The sequence below is a fragment of the Numenius arquata genome, chromosome 12, assembly GCF_964106895.1.
Source record: "Numenius arquata chromosome 12, bNumArq3.hap1.1, whole genome shotgun sequence".
Lineage (NCBI taxonomy): Eukaryota > Metazoa > Chordata > Aves > Charadriiformes > Scolopacidae > Numenius > Numenius arquata.
In genome coordinates, this window is record NC_133587.1 from 1041775 (window position 1) to 1067847 (window position 26073).

General features: G+C 42.7%; 1 protein-coding gene across 1 annotated transcript in view; it reads left to right on the forward strand.

Moving 5' to 3' along the window:
* PHACTR3 (phosphatase and actin regulator 3) overlaps window positions 1–26073 on the forward strand; it is a 102055-nt gene that overhangs the window by 28861 nt on the left and 47121 nt on the right. Inside the window, exons 2-3 of the mRNA XM_074157144.1 lie at window positions 24785–24946; window positions 25827–25904. Of these exons, the coding sequence (XP_074013245.1) occupies window positions 24785–24946; window positions 25827–25904 (240 nt within the window). The remainder of the gene's footprint in view (window positions 1–24784; window positions 24947–25826; window positions 25905–26073) is intronic.

Below are 26073 nucleotides of genomic sequence, written 5' to 3' on the forward strand. Positions count from 1 at the left end.
CCTGGAGAGAGCCCAGAGGGTCCAGCCCTGTATTCCTGTGCGACTCGGAAAAGAGAAAGTGGAGGAGTTTCAAGGGAGAACAGTAACAGAGGGTGAAAGGAAAGAACCGGTTTCTTCCTGGGCTTGAGCTGCTGCATTCCGTGTGCTCCGAGCAGCAGCAGCACCCCGAGGTAAGGAGCAAGGAACAGAAGAAATGAATAGAAAAATGGAAAAATACTTAATTCCTGCTACTCATGCCTTATTTTGTTAAACGGCTCTATCGCCTTTACTTGGAGTTTTAACTGAGGTGAGTGGGCATTATGTACCCTAAAGCTTTGGGCATCTTTAAAATATTTCTGAGCGTCTGTATTGAGGGCATGCAGGTAGCTTTTAATATTAAGGAATTAGGATATTTTGCTTGTGATACAATATGTAAGAATGTGTTGTCTCTGTGATCATGAGGAATATAGAAAAAATATTCCCTGGCTGTCTTTTAGCTGAAAAAGTAGGATTGTTCTTTCATACTTTGTGCTCCGAAAATCATACATTTCATAACCATGAATGTATTTCTCCAAAACGAGGAAGCAGTGACGGTGCTGGCAGATCAATTGCATAACTGTCTGTTACACGTGCTTCATTGCAATACTGCTATATGCTCCTTTTCCATAGGAAGAGGGATTTATGCCTACAGTTCTGTTGCAGAGAAGCTGGGAGGGCAGGGAATGGGGAATTTTTCCCACAGCAAGCGTCACGATGCTTTTTTGTTGAGTTGTGTATTGGATTGTGATCTCTTTCCTCCTAGCTCTGATGAGAAAAAGTCTCCCTAAAAAATCCAATGGTGTAAGAAAGTTTATTTCTGTGAAACCTTTAAATCTGGTCAGGGAATCTAACAGTTGTCCAGCATGATTATGATTGCATTTTGCTGCGTAGCTTGAAGATGCAGAATGTTTTTATGCTACCTAGTACTTAAGACATTGATGTATATTCATTTTCAACCTACAACTGAAAAAAATCAGTTGAAAAGAAATGTAGTATTTTGTAAAATCTGAACTTTTTCAAAATGTATAGAACAAACTATTGAGGCATTCAGAAGGAGATCCTTTTTTATATAAATTTGGATATGCATTATAATTAAAATAAAGTGCCTGGTGAAATTAAATTCATATAGTTAAAAAAAAAAGTCACCAATTCCCTTCCTCTCTCACTCTTCCTACACATTATTCATCTGGTATGTAAAAAGCTGTTCTGTGGCTTCCACACAAAAGCAAAGTGAAAAGAAAGCCAAAGATGTTTTAGTTAAATAACAATTATTCTTCAGGATCCTTTTAAAGCACAAAACAAAATGTTCTCCAGATACTGAGAAAACATCACATATGTAATTTCAGGTAATTACATGTTATATACCGGAAAGCCACTATATTAAGAGCACATTATTAAGATTTTAAAGGCAAGCACTACAAACTTAGGAAATGCAGAATTATGGTTGCCTATGCAACCTTCATTCTGTTCCCTCTGCATATGCATTATGATGCAGTCTTTAAGTGCGTGATCGCACGTGTTTTTCTCCAGTAATCTACGAAGGCAGAAGTATTCATATATTCAGCAGCTTTTTTTCAGTGCCTGTCCCTACAGTACCTGCTCCACAAAAGCCCTAAGTAGTGTGGGGCTGGCGTGTGCACCATACATCGTTGAGGAGTGTGCAGAGCATCGGAGAGAGCTTTAAAAATACTAATTTTGACTGCCTCACTTGAGACGTGTAGACTATGATTTTCCAGAACCACTAGATAAGGCAGCATTCTATATACTTGGAGAATAATGTCTACTAAATTCTCTTGTGGATTCTTACCTACCTGAAGATTTGCATGGCAGCTGTAGTTTCAGGATGAGCACCCTGTTTAAATGACTTACTCCTTCCCCCCCGAGCAGGCTGGCAGGGGTAGGAGAGAGAAGACAGTTCTCCAAGGCCTTCTCCATCTACCTCTTCCCACAGTTCCCCGACCCATTCACAACTTTTGCAGCAAAGCCATCACACAATTTCTCAGTGAGTGACTCTAGAATAGCGCATTAAGGTTATGTGGCCAACAGCATGCATGTATGAGTTCTAGTAAAGACTTCAGAATAGGTGTTAAACCAGCCCCAGACCTTCTGCCACGCAGACTGACATCCCTGTTTCATCAGCAGTATTTCAGCCAGCAGATGTGCTGCAGAGAAGAGCAGGGTAACGGAACTGAAGAGCAGACAGGAATGAAGATGAACCCTTTACCAGCACCTGTCAGGTATTTTCCAATAGAGAAACACTGGTCTGAAACCTTGGATTCCATTTGAGGCTCTGGTGACACTGTGCTTTGAGTTTAACTTTTTGCTTTCCCCTTAAATCTCTCCAGCTGAGTTTTGTCTGTATTGACATTTTGGCTCCAAGTCTTTCTCTCTTTCGTATTTCTAGTCCTACAATTCACCATTCCCAGGCATCATTTCTCTTCTCTTAAATCTAAGCCTGGGACAGAGTTTTAGGACGTGCTTTGAAGGCAAAGCCAATTAAGAAGTTGTTCTGCCTTTAGTTGTTTGTTTCCATTCCCAAATGGAGCTCATCATCCTGCACTCAGCTGCTTGTCCTTCATTTTTGCCCAGAGTGGTTTCTGAGGCAATGTTGTGAAGTGTAGCACTGAAACAACCCGGGTTAAGAGCATCCTTTAAAAGAGACATTAAATTATACACATTAAAGGGTTAAGGAGCCTTTCAGTGGCTCTTGGGTGTAACATCTTTTTTAAGTAAACCTAGATAAAAGTATTTTAATCTCCCTTTAAATGAACAATATGGCTTTTGCCATTGGATTTAGAGTGTTAGTCAATAGACTGAATCTCTAACAGGTGATTCCTAGTAGCACCAATCCTCATGCCTGTAATCATCTATGGTGGGTATGCTGTAAGCACTAAATGTTATTCACAAGAACATGCCATGAATGCTATATTATTATTGATATTATGAATTGATAAATTATACTTGATTAATTTATGGATCTCAAATATGTGGAAATACTTTGTCCATCACCAACCCCTTGTTTCTGCTGGAAATCTGGCACTATTTTGCAATTATAAAGCAACCCTAAGTGAACACAGTGTGATTTATGTAGTTTTGGGAGGGTTGAAAAGGGAGTTATTTGCAGTAGACCTCACATGTGCAGCATCATGGTATTTTCTTCAGCATGGTCTTGTCACAGTGTCATCTGCCCAATCAATACAACTTCAGACTTTTTTCCTCACTCTCCTTGTGGTCTTAGAGGTAAGCAAATCTAACTGAGAGGGGGTAAAAGCGTTCCAGTTTTGCGTTAGTATTTTGCTGCTCTGTGGTTTCGACCTGAACACTTAACAGGCTCTTGTGGTAAAGAGAGAGTGGAGTACAAAGCTGTTCCGAGGAAGAAATCTGCTAACCTGGGGAAATAGAAATGTTTTCCTTAATGAATGGACATCATCTGAAATCAGATTAAGCACATAAGGTATGAAATCCCAAAGGCCTGTGTGGTGAAGCGAATTAGATTGCTCTTTGATTTGTAGCAGTCACTTTACCTTATTATTGCTGTTTGCTTTTTCCATTTCTAATCTCTGAAAGCCGTGTCTGAGAGAGGTAACTTTGCAATGGTAGGACATTTTCCATCCTTTTTTGCATGTCAGAATAAAGACCCATTTTCCACTAAAGCAGCTGCTTTAGGAAGCTAGTAGTGAAATTGCTTTAACTGGATTAACTGAATGACTGATCTGATTTAGACAACAGTTCCTACTGTGACATGGGAAAACTTTCTCATTGTTTCCAAGAATTTTTAAAAAAAGGTTCTATTTTAACATAAAAACTTTTAAAATTGTGGAATTTTTCATGGCACAAGTAATTCTGTTACTATCCTTTTCTTTCATTTGAGGTACATTTTTTTACTTCCTTAATCTGCCCTTGAAAAATTGTTTTTGAAAGTGTTTAGTTCTCTGTGGTAGGAAAAAATGTTGTGGTTAGAATACTGGACTAAGGAAAGGATCTGTTCTATATCCAGTTCTTCCAAACTTTGGAAAAATCATTAAAATCTGTGCCTCAATCTGTCTTGTAAAGTTTGACTAACCCTTTTTTTTTTTTAATATTTAAATTGCAATCTCAGAAAGACATTCTTGTTTATCAATTATTTTCTTGGTTGGTTTTACAGCTTATGTCTTGGAGTTATTGTATGGCTCCAAAAAAACCGCCTACCCTGCAAGTTTTACAACACTAATTTTTGAATTCTAGGAGGCAAGTTGCAACCCCCCCCTTATTTGCGGTGACTGTAGAGCCCATCGCTGTGGATAAGCCTGAGCCGTACACAAACAGGGGCTGCTTTGCTGCGAGAAGCGATCACACAATAATCCTGTTATGACAGAGATCTAAAACAAGAATGAAGATGTCAGAGCTACCTAGCAGCAAATGTAAATTTAAGATAAAAGCATATCAAATATACCCAAGTGGCTTATTGCCAGAGATGCTAATTAGAAAAAACTGCATTATGCACACAGCCATTTGTTCCAAATGGCTCTTCAGGGACCAGGTTAAGGAGGCGTTTCTGCTGTGTGGTTTGTTCTTGTTTACAGAGGTTGTTAATATTTGCATAACCATCTCAGGGAAAAAATATGTCGAGTGAATAAAATAGACTTAAATGTGACTCTCGAAATTTCAGTTTTCAATAAAAAAAAACTTCAGGAGCTGAAATTTTAAGGAAAAGCTGTAAATTACAGACAAGCATCAATAGCAGAAGATTTCAACTCCCCTGATATCGCCTGGGTCACTGCCTCTTCAGGAGAAGCCATGGGGATAGATAATTTTGGACACAGTAAATGACTGCTTCATCAAACAGCCCGCATCACAGATTTGTCTCCCCCAAGGTCTCTGGCTTGCACCACCGCCGGGGGCTAGCCACGCTGCCGGGGGAAGGGAAGGTTCACCACAGCCATTCCCCTGCCTGACTAGCCATTGCCCCACGCCGACAGGGGAGCTGAGCTGCCGGCACTTCCAAGGATGAGGAATCGCTGAAAGGTCAGAGACAGTTTTAGCACATCCTTCCCGCCTCTTCTACCCACGATCTCTGAGACAGGGAATCCAGTACCTCCTGCCACAGCAGATCCTGAAACACCCCTTTGCTTTTTTCCTGGGCTCTTGCCTTCTGCTCGCTGTCACCCAGCTCCTATTGGGGCCAGAGCAGAGGAATTCTTGGTGGCCATTCTGCAATGTAGGTGCACGGGATTCTTTATTACACCTCTCCAGGCTCTCTGTAACGTACTTGCTCCTCTATATCCAGCACCAGCTTTACAGAGGAGCTGTGCGAGCGGGTGCCTCAGTCCAGTTTCTACATTCAGCTGTGAACCTGCCCCACGGGCACAGTTAGGACAATTATGCATGCAAGCTGGATAATGAAAAAACAAAACCATCTATTTAAACATGAATTTGCTATTATGCAGCAAGTAGAGGTGTATAAGTTTATAAATCGTGTACATAGATCTCCCTTGCTGGATGACACAGGATTGCTGTGTGGAATTTTTGCAAACCTTTGAAATCCTTGCAAAAGGAGGCGGCATCACCAGGGGAGTCTGGAAGGAGCTGACGAGGAGGGGCCTGAGCAGAGACGGTTGTGACAGAAAGGCTGGCCTTAGCCACAGAAAGCGGAATTGGAACCTGCAGGTACAGAGGAGCTGCAGAGGTGATCGTCCATTATTTAAATAAATTGTACCACAGTCCCTTCTCCAGGCACACTGCCTTCAAAGATCTTTCAGTTTTAATAGATTATCTGACATTTTAAAATACAAGTGTGGAGAGAGTTGCTAATATATTTAGACTGAGGAGCTCCAGTTTGGTCATCTCTGCCTCTGCTTCCTCTTAAAACATTTAATAGCAGCTTCATTCCTCTTGGCTTCTATGAAGTGGGGATTTTAATTTATTTATGCTGATGAGGAACTTTTCAATATCCTCTTCCCCTCTTGTCGCCGTTTCAGAGAAGAGGGCAATGATTTTTCAAGGAAACTGTTTTTTATCTAGAACATGCAAAATTAAAAAGATACTGGAAAATGCGGCATAATTCAGGCTCACGGAACTCTAGAGACCTAGTTAAAGAATACCTGTTAATGGAATTAATTTTTCACGCTCCACATATGCAGAGGAATGTATTTCAGGGAATATATAGGCCTACAATATAAAATCAGACTCAATTTCGAAAGTAATGTAATGAAATGGTAGGAACGTGCCCTGGTGAAAGTACCCATTTGTTTCAATATCCAGTGACTCGTTAACTGTACAGCAAACGCTGCGCTTCACCCGCGGCACCGTGGCTGAAGAGGAAAATGCCACGTGTGACTAATCTGACAGTGACTTGTAATATTGAATGCAGCCAGCCCCCTCTCAACCCTCTGCTTCTGGTTAATCTATTTATTTATTTATAACTTTGCTGCCAAGCACTACTTTAAAACTAAACCAAAGGAGAGGGTCCGAAGGGGAAGCACGGGTCACTGCCATCCCATCTGCTCCTCAGGCTGCTCGTGCCAGGTTTCTCCACATTTTGTGCACCAAAGTCCTCAGATTTACTGCCCCAGCCCCTCCCCGAACTTTAGTTCTTTCTACAGAAAGATCACTTCCCTCGGCAGAGTATCTTGAGATTTTCTTACAAGTCATGTAACTTAAATTAAACCATGGGTTATTGAGCCTTTATGACTCACTCTACTGAGCTCTTCTGAATAACCAAGTGGGCCAGAAAATTAATTAATTTCTATTGTCTATTTGCAAAATCTATTAATGTTCTTAGAGAAGAAATGAGCTCTGTCACTCACAGAAAACTGAACTATCAGACCCTAATGTTATTTTTGCAGCACTCTTTTTCTCTAAAAGTAGATCTCAGTCTATTGCAGATTAGCCAGGCGTGATCACCACGCACCATACTACCGAGGCGGCGCTTTGCGAGATGAACAAATACATTAAAGTATCAGAAACTTCAAGAATCCAAATTTCTGATTTTCACTTTTGGAGAATAAGCTTTGAAACTTTGATCCACATGCAACCTGATGGTTCTAAACCAGACAGCCAAGGACATCCCTGAATTTTCCCTTTCCCTTGCCCCTCTCCCACTGGAAAAAAAAGGGAGGGGAGGAGGGGGAATGCAATTTTCAAGACCATTTTAAAATTTTGACACCAAGCAATAACAATAATAATATTCTCCCTATGTCAGCCAGCCAAAAGTCTTCTCCCTCATTTTTTAGTGCCAGAGAAATAGAACTTCTTCCACTTGAAGGAAATGTTCAGCATTTCATACTTTGATGAACTGAAGGAAGTTGAAACAAATAGTTTCATAACACAAATATTAATCTGAGGTTTTTTGGCAGTAGAGGGTAAGGATACCCTTCAATTCAAACGTGTCACTGAAAAATTTTAGCCAGAGTATTTTCTCTAGCTCTAGCTTTTGCTGTCTCCAGTGGACCGATGGCATAGGTAAAAAGCCTTTGGATCTGCAGAGCTGTCAACTAGTTTGATTTTATAGTGAGATCACATTTGGAACTTGGGATTATAAAATTCTGGAATCAGGAAGTTGCAAAGAATCTTCAGTTTTCATGTAAAATGCTGAACCTGGCTGCAGACAAGAAATGAGGAGGCAGCCAGAAGAGAGTCCTTGAAGACAAAATAAAATCCACAGTCAATCCATTGGTCAAGCAATCTTGTGATTCCGAATCTCTGACTGGTGATTTTAAATAGTTTGAGGCGAAGAAACTGGCTTTGGCCTTCCTTAGTACAGATGTTTATTTGGATATGCACCTCTGTGATTATTTAGCAATTTATAGAATCACAGAATGGTTTAGGTTGGAAGGGACCTTAAAGCCCATCCACTCCCCCCCTGCCCTGGGCAGGGACACCTCCCACCAGAGCAGGTTGCTCCAAGCCCCGTCCAACCTGGCCTTGAACCCCTCCAGGGATGGGGCAGCCACAGCTTCTCTGGGCAACCTGGGCCAGGCTCTCACCACCCTCACAGTTATGCCAGAAGACACACCTTGTTATTCTGAGCACACAACAGCACGGAATTTATCAAATGCCATCCCAAATGCCAGTTACTGTTACTTGCACATTTATCAATATGCAAACATATATCTGTCATTCCATAACTACTAAAACACAGTTTGATACTTTTCCCACTGGGCTACTTTTTTGGTAGTAGTTCATTATTCAGAATTCATAATAGAAGGCAACACATCCCTGAATAACATTTAGATTTTAGGGCCCATCTGTAAATGAGGGGCTAATACGTAAATTACCCACAGAGCGACTGTATTCTGGAGTGCAGAGCTCCCACTTGTCTCTCAGCCAGGGATGGAGCTGGAGCCATAACCAAACCCAGAAACAACCCTTCCCCCTGCCCTGAAAGAGCCCTGCTTGAGAGGGGGGCAAATCCCAGGAAATTTGCATTGCTCGTCAGTACACGAACATTGCTGAAGCTTCCAAATAGTGTTTGGGAGATGCTTGTGAAGTTCTTTGAATGAAATATTGAACAGGGGTCTAAAGATGAACTCTGGTTATTCAAAGAAAACAGCGTAGAAAGAAAATGAGTATTATTGTAGAGGAGAAAGGAACTGTTCACTTTCCATGTTTCTGCTCATTAAAAGTGTGATGAAATTGGAGAAGGCGAGATGAGATAGACCATGTGTCATGTATTTCCACTGAAGACAGCCAGGCAGCATCATATTTGACTTGAAAATAAATTCCCCTGTAACCGTGCATCCTAGCAGGGCTTGATTTTATTAAATGTCGTGCTAGAAACTATTACTTTGCTGTGTTTGCATGAAGTAGCTACTGGTGCCGTCCCATCTGTGCCTCAACCCTCATTAGCCTCTGCTCTCATTTTCTACAAAGATTAATCTATTTTGAGAAAAATCATGGCAAGAAATTATGCTCGTATAGCAAGGTCTCATTCTGCAAATTGTGAGAACTGTGAAGTTGTCCTTCTGTTTGCACTGAATCTGAGGCCACAATGTCAAAGAGAGATGATTAAATGAGTCTGCAAAAAGGCATATAATTGGCAACCCTTGGTTTTGCTTGTGTAACCGCGTGGTTACGTGTACGCAGTCAGAACCGGGCAAGAATACAGCCATTACATGATTCATACCTACAGCTGTGGCAACTATATATCAAATTAGGTCTAAATGCGCACATACTTCATGTACAGCTGCACACTACAGTCATTGACAATATCCTGTGACTGTCAGTGCACACATTCTACAAACCAGTCAGCTCTGTTTTAAAAAAACCCCACACCAGGTACATGATCCATTTGTGCAGGTTCAGGCTGCACCCACCCCGGACAGCACGGGCTCACGCCCTGGGAAAGCACTCCCTGCGGCTCGTGGAGCTGCTGTTGGGAGCGGAGGTCACTGAGCAGAAGCGATCTGTACAGAGCTAGTGCCACCATGGGATGTCTCCTTTTGCTTCTTGCCCCCCAGGTCTCTGTGCTGGGGCAGAGACGTGCCATTAGTTTGACATGGCTTTCTGGCCCCACAGGCCCAGCCGTTACAGGAGAGGCTGATGTTAACACCAGATCTGCAGACGGTTGTCTTTAACAGCTGTACCGGTTTCATCCACATCAGGGATGGGCAAACGATCACATTTCTGTCCAATCAGCCAGAGCTGTGATACAGAGTTTATGCCAGCTCCGTGCTTTTATGCCAGATCGGTGCCAACTGTGGGAAGACAGACAATGCTTGATAGGGCATAAAGTGCAAGTGGCGCAGACAAATGATACCTGGCTCCGCAAAAAACTTGCAGGTTGACTGATCAGCACGTTTCAACATTTGAGATGGCAGAAGGAATTCCTACCACATCTGCACTTTGTATCATTGGGACCGTGGTAGTTTTGATCTGATACTAAATGCCCTAAAACTCCATTTATTGGGTACCGGCCCAAGACTTCGTAAACCAAGGCCTACTTGTTCGCGTCTGTATCTTCTAAGGGTTTCTGTACCTCGCAGAAGACAGTTGTGTTAGGGAATGTGAGCCGCTCTATCTAATTCAACACCATGCATAGATCCTGGAAACACAGAACTCCCCCCGTCTCGCACCCTGCTACTGCCAGTGCCCCTTGGCTCCCCGTCTCAGAGCTCATACCGTACAAACGCCGCAGCGGTATTTAAGCACCTTGGCTTGTTTGGGTAACTCAGAGCATAATGCTTCACTGTGCTTTTTACAAATAGCTCTTGTTTCCATTCCCCTACTAAACAAAAGAAAGAACAAAATCATAAGATGCGTTTTATTTTCAGCTTTAAGCATTCTGTTCTGCTCTTGGTGGTTTTACCGGGACTCACATGTTTTGGGTAACATACCCCTCTGGTTTTGGAAATACGATCTCTGAGTGATCCCACCAGGAATGCGCAAGCCATGTAACTCTCCTAACTCTGGAGTAAGTTGCCAGAACGGCACCTGGGCCGTGGTCAGCACGTGAACCAAATCACCGGGCGCCAGCGCATGGCGAAGAAATAAAGCCTGATGGATCAGGTGCCTGGAAGCAGGATATGAGCTATTCCGTATAAAATGTCCTCTTGAAGCTCCTGGGGAGGTATTTTGTTTGCTGATTTATTGTGACAGGAGTTCTTAGTCCTGCGCCCACACAAAATGTCATCCCAGCGAGTATCAGTTTCCTGCCTCGGCAGGGAGATCTCGGGGACAGAGCGAGCCCCGCTCCACTGAGCCGGGGCCAGGGCTGCGGGAGAGGGAGGTGACGCTGCTGCGGGAGCTCTGCCTTTCCGGGCAGGGAGGAAAATCTGTGTTTTCCAGTGCTGTCAATCTCAAACTCACTTCCCTTGGCACTAAGGGACAGGCTGGGTGGGCTTCTAACAAGTGTGCGGGCACTGCATGCAGCTGTGTGGAGCAAGGGTGTCTTGTCATTCTGCCTTATAGCCAAATAAAGGTATTTATTTCAGAGCCGCTATTTGAACTCCTCATCCAAAGGCTGCACTGAGAGCCAGATGTCGAATCATAATTTTTTGTTCTTTCAAGCTTGTCCCCAGTAGCCTTAAATAGAAGAATAAATTTTCCACAGAGAAAGAATCTTCTATTAATAGCATTAGATCATTTTAGCACTTGAAAGGAAGAAATTAGTTGAGTTTTTAATGGGGCTTTTTTTTAAATACTTTTTAAAATATTGTAGGTTTTTTTACTGTGCAGGCAAGAGCATCCGCCTTCAGAGTTTTAATTACTGGAGAAGAAAAAATTCTCTCTCTGACTTCAAAAAACAAAAATAGTGAATGAGACTATGTGAAATGGCTTAAAATAAACATCTTCAAACAATCTGGTCCTATGTGTCAGTTCTTCCTCATGCTTTGATAATCTCATCTCAGTTGCTGAAACAGACTTACACAGATTGCATCGGAGGCTTGGAGATGATTGAAAGGACTCCTGCAGGGAGTTGCCAATAAGAGGTGATATTCTGAAGGGCAGTCTCAACATATTTCCTCACTATATTTTCTCGTAACGGAGAATATTTGGCCGGTTACACTTCCGTGATCTCACATTCTAAAATCTCTCCTCATTCATTTAAGAAAATGAGAGAAAAACAAGCTGTAGGCTTCTCCGCCTTTTCCAAATAAGCTTTGTTATCCTCTGATGTAAAACACTAAGAGGATATTCCAAGTGGCAAAGAGCTTTATACACAGCTTCACTTAAAAGCAAAAACATAAAACATGTTTTGTTCTGCAGTCACAGAAATTCAGTCATTTATTGTAATGAATGGCCAATGTCAAAGGAACATATGGTATTTTTAGCTCCGCTTCATTACCCAATGTGGTAAACGAATTCTGAGTGCTTGTAACGTCTAAAAGCTTTCTCTGAGAAGAAAGGCTTTTCCTGCATAGTCTTGATTAAAGTCAGACCGTTATTGTCCAGAGGATCAGTAACCAGCACCGAGCGGGAAGGAAGGCTGCCTGCGGGATGGCAGTCAGATCTGTGCAAACGGTGACATGACAGCAAACCCCAGAGCTGGGGTACAAGCAGAATGTGTACAGAGAAGAGGAAGGGTAGCCCAGTAAGAAAGGGAATAGTCTGATGGGGAGATGTCACTTCAGTGTGACAAACTCCTTGTCTGACCTTCTGTGCAGGAATTTAGGACTGAAGCTCTAAGTTAGAGGCGGATAGGCTCAGGCTAACAGGGCTGAAAGAGGGCACTGTAAGGCTTAATCATACACACCTATAAATGCAATAGAGCTGACAGGCACGTTTGATACCAACATCCTCTGCTGATATGTTTCACAACGTTTTGTTACCGTTTGCTGTATTAATCCATTTGACCTGCCAATGAATTTGGCTTAAGCTCGAGTAAGTTGACCTTTCTTTTTCCTCTCTTATTTCAGAAGATCCTTGACCTGGTGTGATATGATCTGCTCAGTCTAGACATGAGCCAAACTGTGAGGGATCTGGCTTATTCTAAAGAAAGTTGTGGCATTTCAGAATGAAGAATGGTTTTCTGCCATGAGCTTCCCCTGTAGTTTTCTAAATATAATGTTATAGGTAGCTCCAAACAGAGATGTAGTCTGGATATATCTTACACTATATAGGAAGGACCAGACAACGATGATGTTTGCACAGAACACCCTTCCAGTTCTCATAAAAGCCTGTGGATTTCAGAGTTTCTCGGAACACCGCAGGATCAAATCCAAATTATGCTTAGACCAGTGAAATTCAATACCATCATTACACAAAACAATCCGTAAAGTCAACAGCAGTCTGAAACCGCTGCAAACGCCAAAGAACAAGGGCATAAATTTCAAGACGGAGCGACATGGAAATCTTTAAATATCTTACTTTTCATTACACTCATAAGTAATCAGTTTTTGCAGCTCAGATATTTTCATTTCCTCTATGAGTTCCCACATAGGTTTCTGGCACAAAGAAGCCTTCAGGAGATTTTTGTGGCTTTTTAGTGGTACACCCCAGAACACACATAGGCTTCTTCCTGAGGAAGCAGTTATTACAATATTGTGGGGGGGTTCCTGTTTCCAGCTCTCCGTGACTCACGCAGGCAGCTGAGAACACAGTTAAAATATGAAAGCTGAAAAGAAACTGAGAAGAGAGAGTAGTTATTCCACTTCTCTTTCTCTTGGAAGAACTAAAAAATACATAAATTTAGGTCAGACAGGGTAAAAATATTCCATGCTGTTTTTTTCTTCCATGCTATTTGGGCTTTGTGAGACTTAAAAAAAAACAGGCCCAGGATACGGTTGAAGTGAACAAGACTATTATTTACTTGTTTAATAAAAACCTCATGCATTGAAATAGAAATTCAGTTCATAGTCTACGGCGGTTGTAAAATGAAAGTTTTGTCATAGAGTTGGTTATCCCTTTTGCATAAATAAATAATAAAATAAAATTATTAAAAAAAAAAAAAACAGAAACAAGAAAAAAGTCCAAATATTCTTACTGATGAAAGGCAGATGTTAGAAAAACATTCATTAGATGATTCCTTCTCAAAAACATGACCCAAGTGAAAATCAAGAGCTGGAGACCAAAGAACTGCCTGGCATTGTTAGTCTTAAAAAAATGTGAATTTAAAATCTGTTTCCAGTAAAATTAACAAAACCTGTCTGTAGAAAGACACAGCCTCCTGACATGCTTTTAATTTTGAAAACAGTAGTTATTTTGTTCTTTGCATAAGCTCTGACCAGCAGAAGCGTCATCACGTGCTCCCGAGACACTTCTCAGTATTGTAGAATCTCAGCAGTTATATATTTTTTTTTTACACCATTACATTATAAATTGAGTCTGTAAATGTAGAAGTGGGTCACTCTTACCTGTTCAGGCAAACGTGCAGAACAGGACTTTGATCAGCAATTTCTAAATGTGTGTGAAGCACGGCCCAGAGAGGGTTTGCCGTCCCAAGGCAGATGTAAGCAGCTCCACAGCCGCTGTAGCCGCTGGCCCCAACCACTAAGTTGCCTTGACAGAGCCGTGGGGCAATTTATTAGTAGGAAAATCTTGTGCGGCTCAAGAGCTGCTCCAGCCTCTCCTGTTCCATCTGTGGGCTGAGCCGGGGCGAGCAGGACCACGCCTGACCATCAGCCACATGGTGACACTTAGGGAGACCTTCCAGGCACTTAAAGGCAGATGTGGGGAACCTTCACCAACGCTGCTATAGGCTTGTAAACACAAATGCTGCTGCAGACTTTCAAAATACCAAAAAAGCTGTTTGTCAGCAGTTATCATTTACGGGTTAGTTTAACTCTTGGCATTCTTTGTACCTACTTTGAGTATGTTTGTTTGCTACCTCCTTCCGCCTCTGTGTATTTCAGTTGAAGGTAGCTCTTTGCAAGGTGGTGTGAGCACTGTAGCCATTACACATCACGCTTCTACACGCTATTGCCTGATGCTCCTAGAGATCGTAACCATCTGCAAACGTATTATGGATGTTTATTATGGGATCTTTGCAGTTGTTGGAAGCCGTACAACCTAACTAGCCCACAAAGTTTCTCCTTTAAAAGAACATGAACAATAAAACGGTATGTAGGACATTTCCCTCCCCTTCTTTCAAATGTAACCATTTCAAGAAATTACGATGCATTTTCTGACTTGTTTTTAGCAACAATTGTCTAGTTTGTGTGGAAAGAACATTTTATGATGTCAAAAATTAATACAAGACCCAGTTCTTGCACTGAACTGCATAAAGACTCACTCCAATTAATGAAATCAGTAGAACTCTGGTTAAATCCAATGCCCTTTCTCCACTCAATTCAGTGCACTATAAACCTTAGAAAAGAACAAGCTAAAAGAAACTCCTCCATCTGTGCATTAGAGTAAATTTGCTTCTTCTGTCACAACCATAGCATCATTCGAGCAAGTCTGAAATTGTCATTATTTTGTTAATTTATGCACAGCAATTTCATTGATGCTAAAATGTCTTGCTGAAGGGCTCTGGGAAGATACAGGCCATTCTGGCTATAGGGATGTATAAGAGACAAGTACAGTATAGGGACATTTCAGAGAAGCTGTAACATGGGCTAAAACACAATGCAAGGGAATTTTTACTTTACCAAAAATTTAAGAGCCAAAGTCTTGGTGAAAGTTAGTGACTCTTGGTACTAAGAATGCATAGGAGTTTGCATGTGTGTTTAGGGGCTTTGGAATCTTGTAATTTAGTAAGAGAAAAATAATCTTTATCCTTTCTCTGGAAAGAAAATGCAGAAATTCTTAGTTCATTTTTGGAAAGATGATTGTTTGGTTTGGTTAGCATTTTTGTTTTAAAGAAGAATCTTGTTTCCTCTGCACTTGGTAAGGAAAGAGCTCGTTCTCTGTCAAGTTAGAGTCACAGGATCACACTCGTACCAAATGCACGCCAGGAGACTTTGAGTCCTCAGCACCGGCTCTTCACAGCCCCACTTCCACCAGCTGCGTTACTTGCTAACGTAGACATAGCCACACACTGCATTAGCAAAAGGCAAAGCAGTCACTCTCATAGACGTCCTCCCCGTGTGGCTGCTGGGCGACAGAGAGAGTTAATGGACAGAGACCGCTGGGCTCCTGCCACGGTCTCGTTCTGTTGCCATGTGGGACATTGTCTCTCCATTCTTCTCTCTCTTACACAGGGCAAGGATTACAACTCAGGAGTTTATTTTTCCTAGCTCCTATACAAGAAGAAAGCAATCTGGAATGGAGTCATTCCAAGAGCTGCATAGGAGAGCTTTATACATTTTGAGTAATTTCCACGTTCGTTCCTTGCCCAGAAGATCCTGCCATTCCCATTAGGAATAGATTGTGGTCTTGTTTCAGACAAACAGTGATGATCACTACAGTAAATCTGATAATCAATTACTTCTCTTGGCCCTCGACCAGTAAAGAATTTCATTTTAGAAGGCATGTTGCTCTATTAGCACTAAAGATTGTTAACCAGAGTCTATCAATTTGGAAGTGAAATCTTAATTTTTAAAGTATGGACCTCCCAGGAACTCATTAATTTTTAAAGATACTCAGATGTCTACAGTTAAGCATGTTGCAGTTTTGTTAGATCAGTGCTTTAAAGCCCTTATCTGAGCCTTGACGTAGTGCCATGGTAAGGAGCAGATAATGTTAACTTTAACACCAGATTTAACCATTGAGAAGTGCCATTGCCTGTGGGAACTTTGTACTGTCTGATTGCTCTTTGTGCATGCACTTATGCGGGTGTTTTCAAGGATGCTGAGGACAACAGAGGGTTTGTGGTACCTCACTGTCTTTTGAAGACTGCTGAGTATTTAGTATAATTGCCTTTTTGGAAAATACCAGTAGACAGTGGGAAAAATGGATCTTTACAAACAATGCTCCCCTCAAAGTATTTCCTACATGTGTCTCATATTTACAGGATGCTACGTGAAGGAGACCAACCCATCTCTAGAAAGTATTTAACCATTCATTCAGGTGATGCAACCTCCTAAGAAGGGTTTAATTACAGTTTACATACAAACCAAATGTAGAAATCACTAGCAACTTTATAACAGTTTTACAAAGAACCAAATCGTATGCATAACCTTCAGACAAAAGTTGAATTCAGTCACTGTGACCATTTTCTGTCTACCTTTCTCTGTAGCTGTTCTGGTTTATGTCATATTTTTGTTGCCTAAGTATTTCTCCTTCCAAATCTCTGTCCTGTTCTGCGTAGCAGGCCTGGAGTACGCACCCGGGACTGGTGACTAATGTGTATGTGTTGGCAATGGCTCTAAGGAAAGCGAAAGTGCAAAGCAGCAGGAGTGATAAAGGAAAAAAGAAAAAAAAGGCAGATGCTCTTGCATTTCCCAAAGCAGAATGTTTTCCATCTGCAGCAGTGGCACTGAACAGTGACAGAGCACCAACAGAGAGCTGTGGTGTGTTCGAGGGGAGAAGGAGATTATGCATTAAATTGCAAGGGTGTAAGAGTTCACAGGACATGAGGATTTGATTATTTCTCTAATACACAAGTTTGGGATGGATATAAAGTGAGAGCTGATTGTATTGACAGACAGACTCCCATAAGCAGAAGAAACTCTAAGCAGGTCAATTCTGGGGCACAAATCCCAGAAAAAAGCAATGCATGGTTCCTGTTGGCAAGCATGGTGCTCTTACACCCATGACTTCCCTGGGCATCACACATCCCTCTAAATGTAGTTGCTGTCAGGGTCCAGCTGCAGTGAAATGGATTTGAAGGTGCCTCTTGGAGACAGCACAGGGTGTGTTCAGTCTGCAGACTCCCTGAGGAAGCTATAAAAAACATCCTTTCAACAGGTTTGCAGCATGGCTACAGCTAATTAAACAACTGCAGGTGATGAAACACTGGTCCTGCAGTGCAGATAAGAGCTTTACTACTACGAGTGCATGAAAGCCTAATTCAAGCCATTCCTGTGCTTCCTGGGTTTGGCCTCCCTTCTCCTGCAGAACAGCATCTCTCCAAGAGGTGTGGGGAAACTGCCCAGTCCGGGGAATTCGTAATGGGGGTGGTAGAAATCCCTTTGCAGATGCAGGATGGAGAGGGCTTGGTGCAGGCTGGCTCCTTGCCCTCTGCAAAGGCAGCGCTCATTTGACTTTATTTGAATAGATTTTTTGTGAATCTCAGGAGATGCTGCTCTGTCGGCAGCCTGAGCGAGCTCCCACGGGGTGAGACATGCAAATGTCAAGCTTCCCCTCTCAAAAGAAGATATTGCACAGGCTCGAGTAACTGAATTAACCGTGATATTACAGCAATCCTTCATTAGTCTCATTTTCTTACTGTTATTTAGTTCTTCCCTACCCAGGTAAAGCACGTTGTGGGTTCCTTTACGCAAACAGTGAAAAACTTATTTTGTTAATGAATTGCTAATGTCACACTGTGCACTGTAAATCACGGGAAGTGCTATTGGGACTTGACACAACGATCCAAAAGCACGAAAAGTTCCTGATTAATTTCTTTGCACCTTGGCTCATACGGTTGTAATGCTGTTAGGTGATATGTCAACTTCCCGAAGGAACATTTTCTGGAAGGAATCACAAATCTCAAGCATATAAGGCATATTTTTATCTAAGAGATTTAGCTGGAGTTCCCACTTCCCTGCTCTCTTTCCTTTGATAACTATAATCTGTTCCCCTGTTCATTTCAGTTAAAGCTGGTTTTAAAATCCAAATACTTTGAAGGGAGGCTCAGCAGGACAGAATGGAAATAAACTCCCCTGCAAGCACAGCCCCCTCTTACCACCCACAAAGTATGTTTTGGGGTTTTTTTTCCTCCTTCAATTAAAGAAAAATGTTAAATCATAATTTAACATTCTAAAGAGCAGTGGAAATTATAGAACAGGGATACATGACAAACATTTGAGCATGAAGTGAAAATGGAAGCTCAGACTCTGGAGTCCACACGGAAGGTAGAAAGGAAAGCACAGGAACTTGCATTTTCATGCAGGGAAGTATAAAAACCTCATGAGGATTCATTGCACCCTGCGAAAAGAAAGGTGATACAGCCCAAGAACAGCCCGTACTCAGCGGAAGCTGAACCCAGAGCTGGTTTGGATATGGTGCTCATGAAGGACTCCATTCCCCTTTCTCATTCTGCCATTTATCGCAGTATTTTCACCCCGCCTTCATGTATCTCTGCGAGTCTGAAGTCTGCACAAATTCCCTGTGCCCGCTTTTCCCCCCAAGGTACCTCAATGAATGACGCAGGTATCATCTGGATGAACCTGGCCCACTGTCCATCTGCTTCCTCCTGAGATTAAACTATGGGCTGAGATAAAATCCAAGGCGGGAAATCATGCACATAAAGGATTACAATTTTGCAGAGAGATAAGAATTCAAGCCATTTTTACCATTTTTACTGTTGACCATACAAAACCTAAAAATTTGGATAGGTAAATGCCTAAATTTGCACCTCAATCCTGTAATTTTCCCTACTTCATTTCAGTATTTTTCAGGTGTAACAAATACAATGTGTCAGAGCAATAATCTATGTCACATCAGCAGCTCTGCATCCAAAATTAGTTTATGATTACATTCAATAATGTACTACAGGCACCTTGCCTTTTCTAAGTAACTAAACTGTTAGGAACCAGGCTTTCTGTTTTACAAAAGATTCTGTGTAAATTTTTCCAAGCCAACCCAAAACAATAATGAAACATTCAGAACTTGAAATGAAAAGTCCTTCAAAAATTAAATAAATTTCATGTTCATCAAAAGCTTTTTTCTCATTTCTAATTTTAATTTCTAATTTCTAACAGTGACTCAAAATTGGAAAAATCAAAATACTGTATGTTCAAAAAACTGAAGTGGAAACTTCAAACTGGAACATTCCACTGCAGTTCTCTTTCAAGGAAAGCCAAGCAAGAGAGCATGTCTGCAGAAATGCAGGTGACAGAAAACATTTTTAGAACAAGGAAGAGCTCCATCACAGGAAACATCTAAGTAGTGCAGTAAAAAAGCACTTCAGTCTGAATTCTGCCACTCTGAAACATAACAGAAGTGTTCAAAGGCTCCCAGACACAAACAATTTACTCCTGTTCTGCAGATTCAATCGTTGTGATCAGTTCTTCCTCCTTTAGGATGCTAAACCACAGAAAAAGGGGATTGTTCCTGCTGCTAATTCTCTTTACTAAAGCCAGGATAGTCCTTCCTCTAAAACCAAGATAACCCTTCTGCCTGCTCCCCCCGCAGGTGTCTCTCACTAGATCAGAAGTCCCCTCTGTATGGAGCACCCTTTGCAGGAAAGCGCCGTGTCTTGGTAACCCCACAAATGCCGAGCTTGCATGATACGGGACTGGCCAGTAGTAGCCATGAACCCTTTAAATGCTCAGCTCTCCCTGCGACATCCTCCTTAACATCCCGTTAGAGGTAGACACTAATTCTCAGCAGCACTGAACGTCAGCAGCGGTAAAGGCACCTCTATCCTAAAAGGCAAATAGGTAATTCTGAGTCCACTCACTGTCTCTACCCCCTGGAGTGGACCAAAGGGAACCTTTTTCCCTTTTTTAACTCTGTATCTGAGTTGCAAAGACAAATGCAATGACAGTAACGGGAAGAACATGCAGAGCTGCATTACAAACCAATTAATCAGAAATCAGAGCACGCCTGCCTTACAAATTTGCCTGCAGCTCTTGTCTGCTGTGTTATTTTTAAACTGCCTGCAGGTTGCAGATTTTCCAGTGGTTCTTCTCCTAGCAGCATACATGGAGGATTTAGCAAGGCACAACTTCCATTACCATGAGTTTAAGTTACCAAAACTCCCAGCACATTAAAATTCAGCATCCTTCATCTTCCCATAAACTTTCTGCTGCAATTTGTGTATTCACGGAAGGGCATCCCATGTTTCTCACAGCCTCTCTCCATGGCCAGGCCAGAATTCCTCGGCTCTGCATTCCCAGTGTTCCCCACCACCACCCAGCAGCCTGCAGTTGCTGTAACCAGCAACCCAGCATCAACCTACAGACTCTTTGGCTCATCATGAAAACCCCAAGAAGACAGACCCGACTGACTGCACCCAATGCTCGATTTCACAACACCGTTATCACCCAGACACGGTTGTCTTGGCACCAAAACCATCTGCTGTATAGGCGAAGGCTCTGTGCGGGCATAAGGCACTCTTCCATCACACAGCCAGGACACAAAGCTCACCGTGCTCCCACCAAACCTGCCCCACTTCTGTGGGGGGCTGGACGGGACAGAGTCAGGACTTGACATCTGTAAACAGGAAAGCTTCAGTGTGCAGAAAAACTGCACCATCCGTGCACGACTCCTGTAGAGAAGGGACTAACAGGAAAAGAAATCAGCACACTGTTTTAAAGATGAAAGCAGTGGGGCATTTTTCAGAAATGCTGATCAGCCACAACTGCTGCTGATGTAGACAGAAGCTGCAGATGCTCAGAGTTTCTGAGGGGTCAGACCCTGCAGCCAAATGTAATGACCATTATGGTTTGTTTCCTCCTTCTCTGTTGCCTGGTTTATTCTTCAGCCCAGAGCAGTACTGCAGAGCAACACCCGTGAGGGCAGAACCTCTCCCCTCAGCCGACTTGGGATGTCTCAGACATCACACTCCTGACCAGCGTCGGGGGCTCTAGGAATCACCCCAGCTGGCCCTGTCCGAGGCACTCACCCAGCACCAGAGGCACAGCCACATTCATTTCCACCCCTTTGACACACACAGAGCAGATTACAACTATGTGATATATGAGGAGTTTGGTTTGGATCTGCAGCTCCAGCACAGAAGCCTTCGCCCTCAACAGGGTACAGCAGGGACTTGAAAGTAATTTCAGTACAAGCAGCCAACAAGCCTCAGTCAGAGCAAAACCCTCTGGCCCCGCAGGGCTGAGAACTGTCTCCTTGTGGGACAGTGTGGGACCAACTGGTCTGTCTCGGCAGCGATGGCCAAGCAGAGCCTGGCCTCTCTGCGTCGGGCAGGGTTAGGCTGCTGTGCTGTGGGTTAACCTTCTGCTTGCTTTACCCTCTATAACGACTGCCCCTCATACTTCTACATTACACAGCTTGTTAAGCTGCTGCTCATTTCTCCCTGCTGATTCGGAGAGTCTTGATTTGGCTCTTGGCTGTTTATATTTTGCAGACATCCTCTACATAATTGCATGGCCTGGCCCCAGGCTATCAGGCTCTGGGAGGAATAACTGCACTATTCCACAGAACAGTTAGCATAATTAAAATATTGACTACAGATTAAAAAAATGTGCTGAATATTTCACGGAGTGGTTGGAGGGTTGGCGAGTCTTGGCAGTTTGTTGGCTGCAGGAACTGGCTGATATTTAGGCATGCCTTCTCCTTCAGTATTCATTGCTGTACGTGGGAACTGCTTTTTGTGCTGTCAACTGCTTATCTCCCAAGCAGCCAACCCACAACCAAGGAAAAAATGAACTGACTGGAAACGAGGAGCTCCAAGGGCTTTCTTGTGATTCTTATTGCCAGTGAGACCACTTCCCTGTTACTTACGACTTCAGGACATCTGTCTTAACTGTGTCTCTATCTATTTTTATTTGTGTCCATCCCTCCAAATGCACAGTGTAGGAACTGCATGTGGTGAGAATGTACCAGGTGATAAAACCATTTGCTTAGGAACTCTCTGTACCACATGAGAAGCATTAATAAAGTTTAAAAGCCCACAAAAACCTCCACTGGAACATTTGTTTTAGCTACTATTCCTTCTTTGACATTTGATTTCTATCTGTAACCAAAGTCTAAGGCATAAAATCCAAGCCATTTGGATTTCCACATGGCCAAGAGGGCAGCAGGGGACGGAAGAAACCCAGGTGACAGGGCTGGTAGAACCTACAGGTGCACTGATCACCACAGAGCACTTAGGGAATTCTTAGTGCCTGTGCAATATCTCCCCACTCTCGTTCTTAGGGGAATATCTGGGACAATAGACATTGCTAGACACTTAGCCTTGGGTTTGAGTGACTTCCTGGTTCTATCCACATCCCGCGCTATCCGGCAAAAAAGGTAAAAAGATCTCATGCTACCAGTACTAAACAAAACGTGGACGATGCCTAAACCACTTTGCTGACACCTACATCCTGAATTAAACGCAGTAGGATCAGTAACTTGCCAAGGCACTGCTTTAAATCAGCTCCTTATTTAATCTCCACTTACATGCTTGAGAAATTCCTGGAATGGCAGGAAGTGCTTGAGCCGCAGCGCAGTCTCACAAGAAGGCCCAGGGACGGCTGAGCCGAGGCTGTCCTACTCCTTGGAGCTTCCAGGGACAAGGGTCTGATTTACAGTCTGATCTACAGCTCTTCTGAGATGAGCTAATTTTGTGAATGTTTCCATTCCCACTCGAGGGATGTCACAAGAAATGGCCAAACGCTATTTTCTGAGGCTTCTATTACAGCTTTAAAGTAATCATAACAGCAAATTAATAGCAGATCTGCTCTGCCATTTTCCATTCTCATTGCCATCTCTGTAATCAAGAGCAGCTCTACTTCTTCAAAGCTTATTTCTGCGATACTTCTCATTTTTGAATGCGCAATTAGGAAAGGGGCATGATATCTTGGCACTCCAGCTGTGGTCTGTAGGTGACTGCCCTCCTTCTGTGCTAGGCTCATTGCTGGCTTCTGCTCGCAACTCAATCTTGACCTCCTAACTGTAAATCTTAAATATCACCTTGGGTAGACACCGTTCTTTCAAAGGCAAAAAAATATTTTTACATACATTTAAAATCTCTTCTAAATTAAACCCCAAAATAAACTCTTTGGAATGAGACAAAAGATGCTCTACATACAGTACACAGAAAGAGAAATTCGCTGGGCACGCACGGTGCGGGGAGGGGGGAATCGTTACAGCTTTTCTCTGCTCTGGCAGTTCACGTGGCCAAGTTTTTAGTTTTGTCTTCACTGAATGATTCATCCCTATTACCAGTATTTTCAAAATTAAACGGAAGAGGAGGAATGCGTTCATTCTCCTGCTGTGTTTAATAATCTTCCAAAAATTGTTTCCTGTTTACTTGGAAATCCCCACCTCCATGCTGTGATTTAAGCATTTTCACCCTGTTAACTTAAAAACAAAGCCTAGAAGATGCTGTCTAGTTTTTATCTTGCAGTCATAAAGCAATTTTATCATAAATGTTGTTGTTCCAGAAAGAAATTACTTGGAAACGTACATATGTTCATAGCTCTATGTTGCTCATTTAAATCATAGCTGATTGTTGAAAAAAACCCCAACAAATTGTCTTTCAGTTTTTATTCATGTAACATGCCTGATGACCGATGGCAGCTTCTCTTTTAACAATCACTGTATTGGTGCTCAAACACAAATCTCAGTAAAGGCATCAATAACCCCATTGATGGCACTGTGCTGCTTTCTTCCATGGTACTGGCCAGCACACAACCATCAATAGTCACTATGTATTGTTTCGAGCAAGACTTGTCTATAAGCAAAACTTACAGCATATTTTCAAGGCAAAATATTAAAAATACTTAAATTGCTTTTCCAGCTGAAGCATTATCTCTGAATTCCTGTGGCTTGGCTGGACAAAAGGGAAAGAATTTTCCCCTTAGCTTCCTCAAGGAATAAATTTGCACGATAGTTCTAAGATTTTACTTATGTAGCACATATCAAACACACTATTCTTATATAGAAGATATGCATTAGCTCACACAAGGCAGTGTGCTCTGGGTTAGCTTATGTGAAAAGAGTTCATTTAAAAGGCAGCAATATCCTGTGGCCTGAGAACAGAACTGGAAGCTGGGAATTCAGAAGGGACCTGAGCTTTCTCACACTTCCTCTCAGCTTTTCATAAAGGTCTAAATTTTTCTAAATGAACATTACATTTACGTGATTAACTGGAGGCCGCATGGGCCTGATTTACAATTTACAGCTGTGTTAAATTTCTCCTGCTCCTATTAAAGCTATTGGGAGCTCTCAGCTCTCGGTGTTTCAGAAGGCTGTAATGCAGTTACACGCAGCCCTTGGGAGGCAGAGTTACACCATTACTCTGGTGAGCACCAGGCATGGACCAAGATAGGAAACCCATGGAATAAAGCATAGGGTGTACAAATTCAGCACATGCCCCTCTCTATGGGCCCAATAGCCCTGATTAATCCATGAGGGATGGCAGCAGCGGAGATACTGAAATACTTGGCACCCAGACAGGTACTGTGCAAGACCAGAGTCAGAAGAGCCGCTGGTAGGAAGCATGGGGCTGGCACAGGGAGGTTGATCTCCACTGACGCCACTGGCTCCAGCGATGCAGAGTCTTCCTTTCACACAGAAAGCTCGCTTTCCTCGGTGACTAGACTGAATGCTTGTTAGCTGGTGAGCCTCCATTTGCCTCCCCAACGTCCTGTCTAACAGCTGGCTTTCCTCTCTCTTCCCCTCCCAGATGAGATGGAGCAGTCCCCTGCAATGCGTTCTGACTACTTGGTCTCAGGGATTCGAACTCCGCCAGTGAGGAGGAACAGCAAACTGGCAACACTGGGCAGGATCTTCAAACCATGGAAGTGGCGGAAAAAGAAAAATGAGAAGCTAAAGCAGACATCTGCAGGTAGGATGAGAACAAGAGTGATGCTGCACAGAGCAAAGCTTAGCTGAGGTGAAATTTTCTTACACTGGAAATGTTAATGGTGACCTGACCTAAACCTAATTCAGAGATTTCAGGATGTTACAGATTAATAATGTTTAAGGCTGGAGAGAGCCCATATAGGCTGACTTCCTATATAATACAACACAGTACATTTAAAAGAAGGCCAAATTACAAGAGTGAAGCACAAGCCTCGACAGAGACTGCTTTTCATGGGCTGTCCCTTCTCCAAAATACGCTACATTTATGGCCCCAAGTATCACCACCCCTTTTATTTGGGGTGCAGATTATGTAGGTCACAGTAACATTATGAAAAGTGACAGGAGGGAGCTACAGCCCGTGAAATGCCTTCCCCGAAGCAGCTGCCTCTGCGGGGCAGGAGCCCAGCACACAGCCAGCGCTGCACGCTCTCGCTGGTCTCCAGGGATGTTCCAGGAGACAAACCCGCTCTCCTTTTCCTAAGACAGGATGGAGCAATTCCCTGCTCTTGCCCTGATATCCCGTGGAGTGTCACAGCAAAGGGCACTGCTTCCTGAGGCAGCTCCAACGTGCTGTATTAAACAGCATGAAGGCTCTAATATCCCCGTTACGCTGCACTTGGTGTGATCAGACAGTTAGATCATAAATCTCAGCTCTACATGGGGCTGATTTTACAGCTCTTTTATCAAAGGGAAAAGCACAAACAGGCCGACCGGTCTGTGCTCCCCAAACCAAAATCCTCACAGTTCTTTCCAAGCGCGCAGTAGTTGAGACTAGAGGGAATTTTCCCCTTGCATCTTTCTCACTCCATTACACGGCTACTCTGTCGTTAACTGGTGCTGTGTTCTGCTACTGCTTCCTGCAGTGCTGGAGAAGAAGATGGCAGCACGACAAGGTCGGGACGAGCTCATCAAGAAAGGCCTTCTGGAGATGATGGAACAAGGTAAGTAAAAATTCTTCGTCCTTTTTATCAGAGTCTTTTTCAGGACAATAGGAAACATAATTGCAAAAGAAGAAACCTAACAATCAAATTGATAAAAAGGAAAACCTTCAATCCAAACAGAGAGGAAAATTCAGTATCTGCATTCGGCATGTCTTTCTTCAAATCCTTC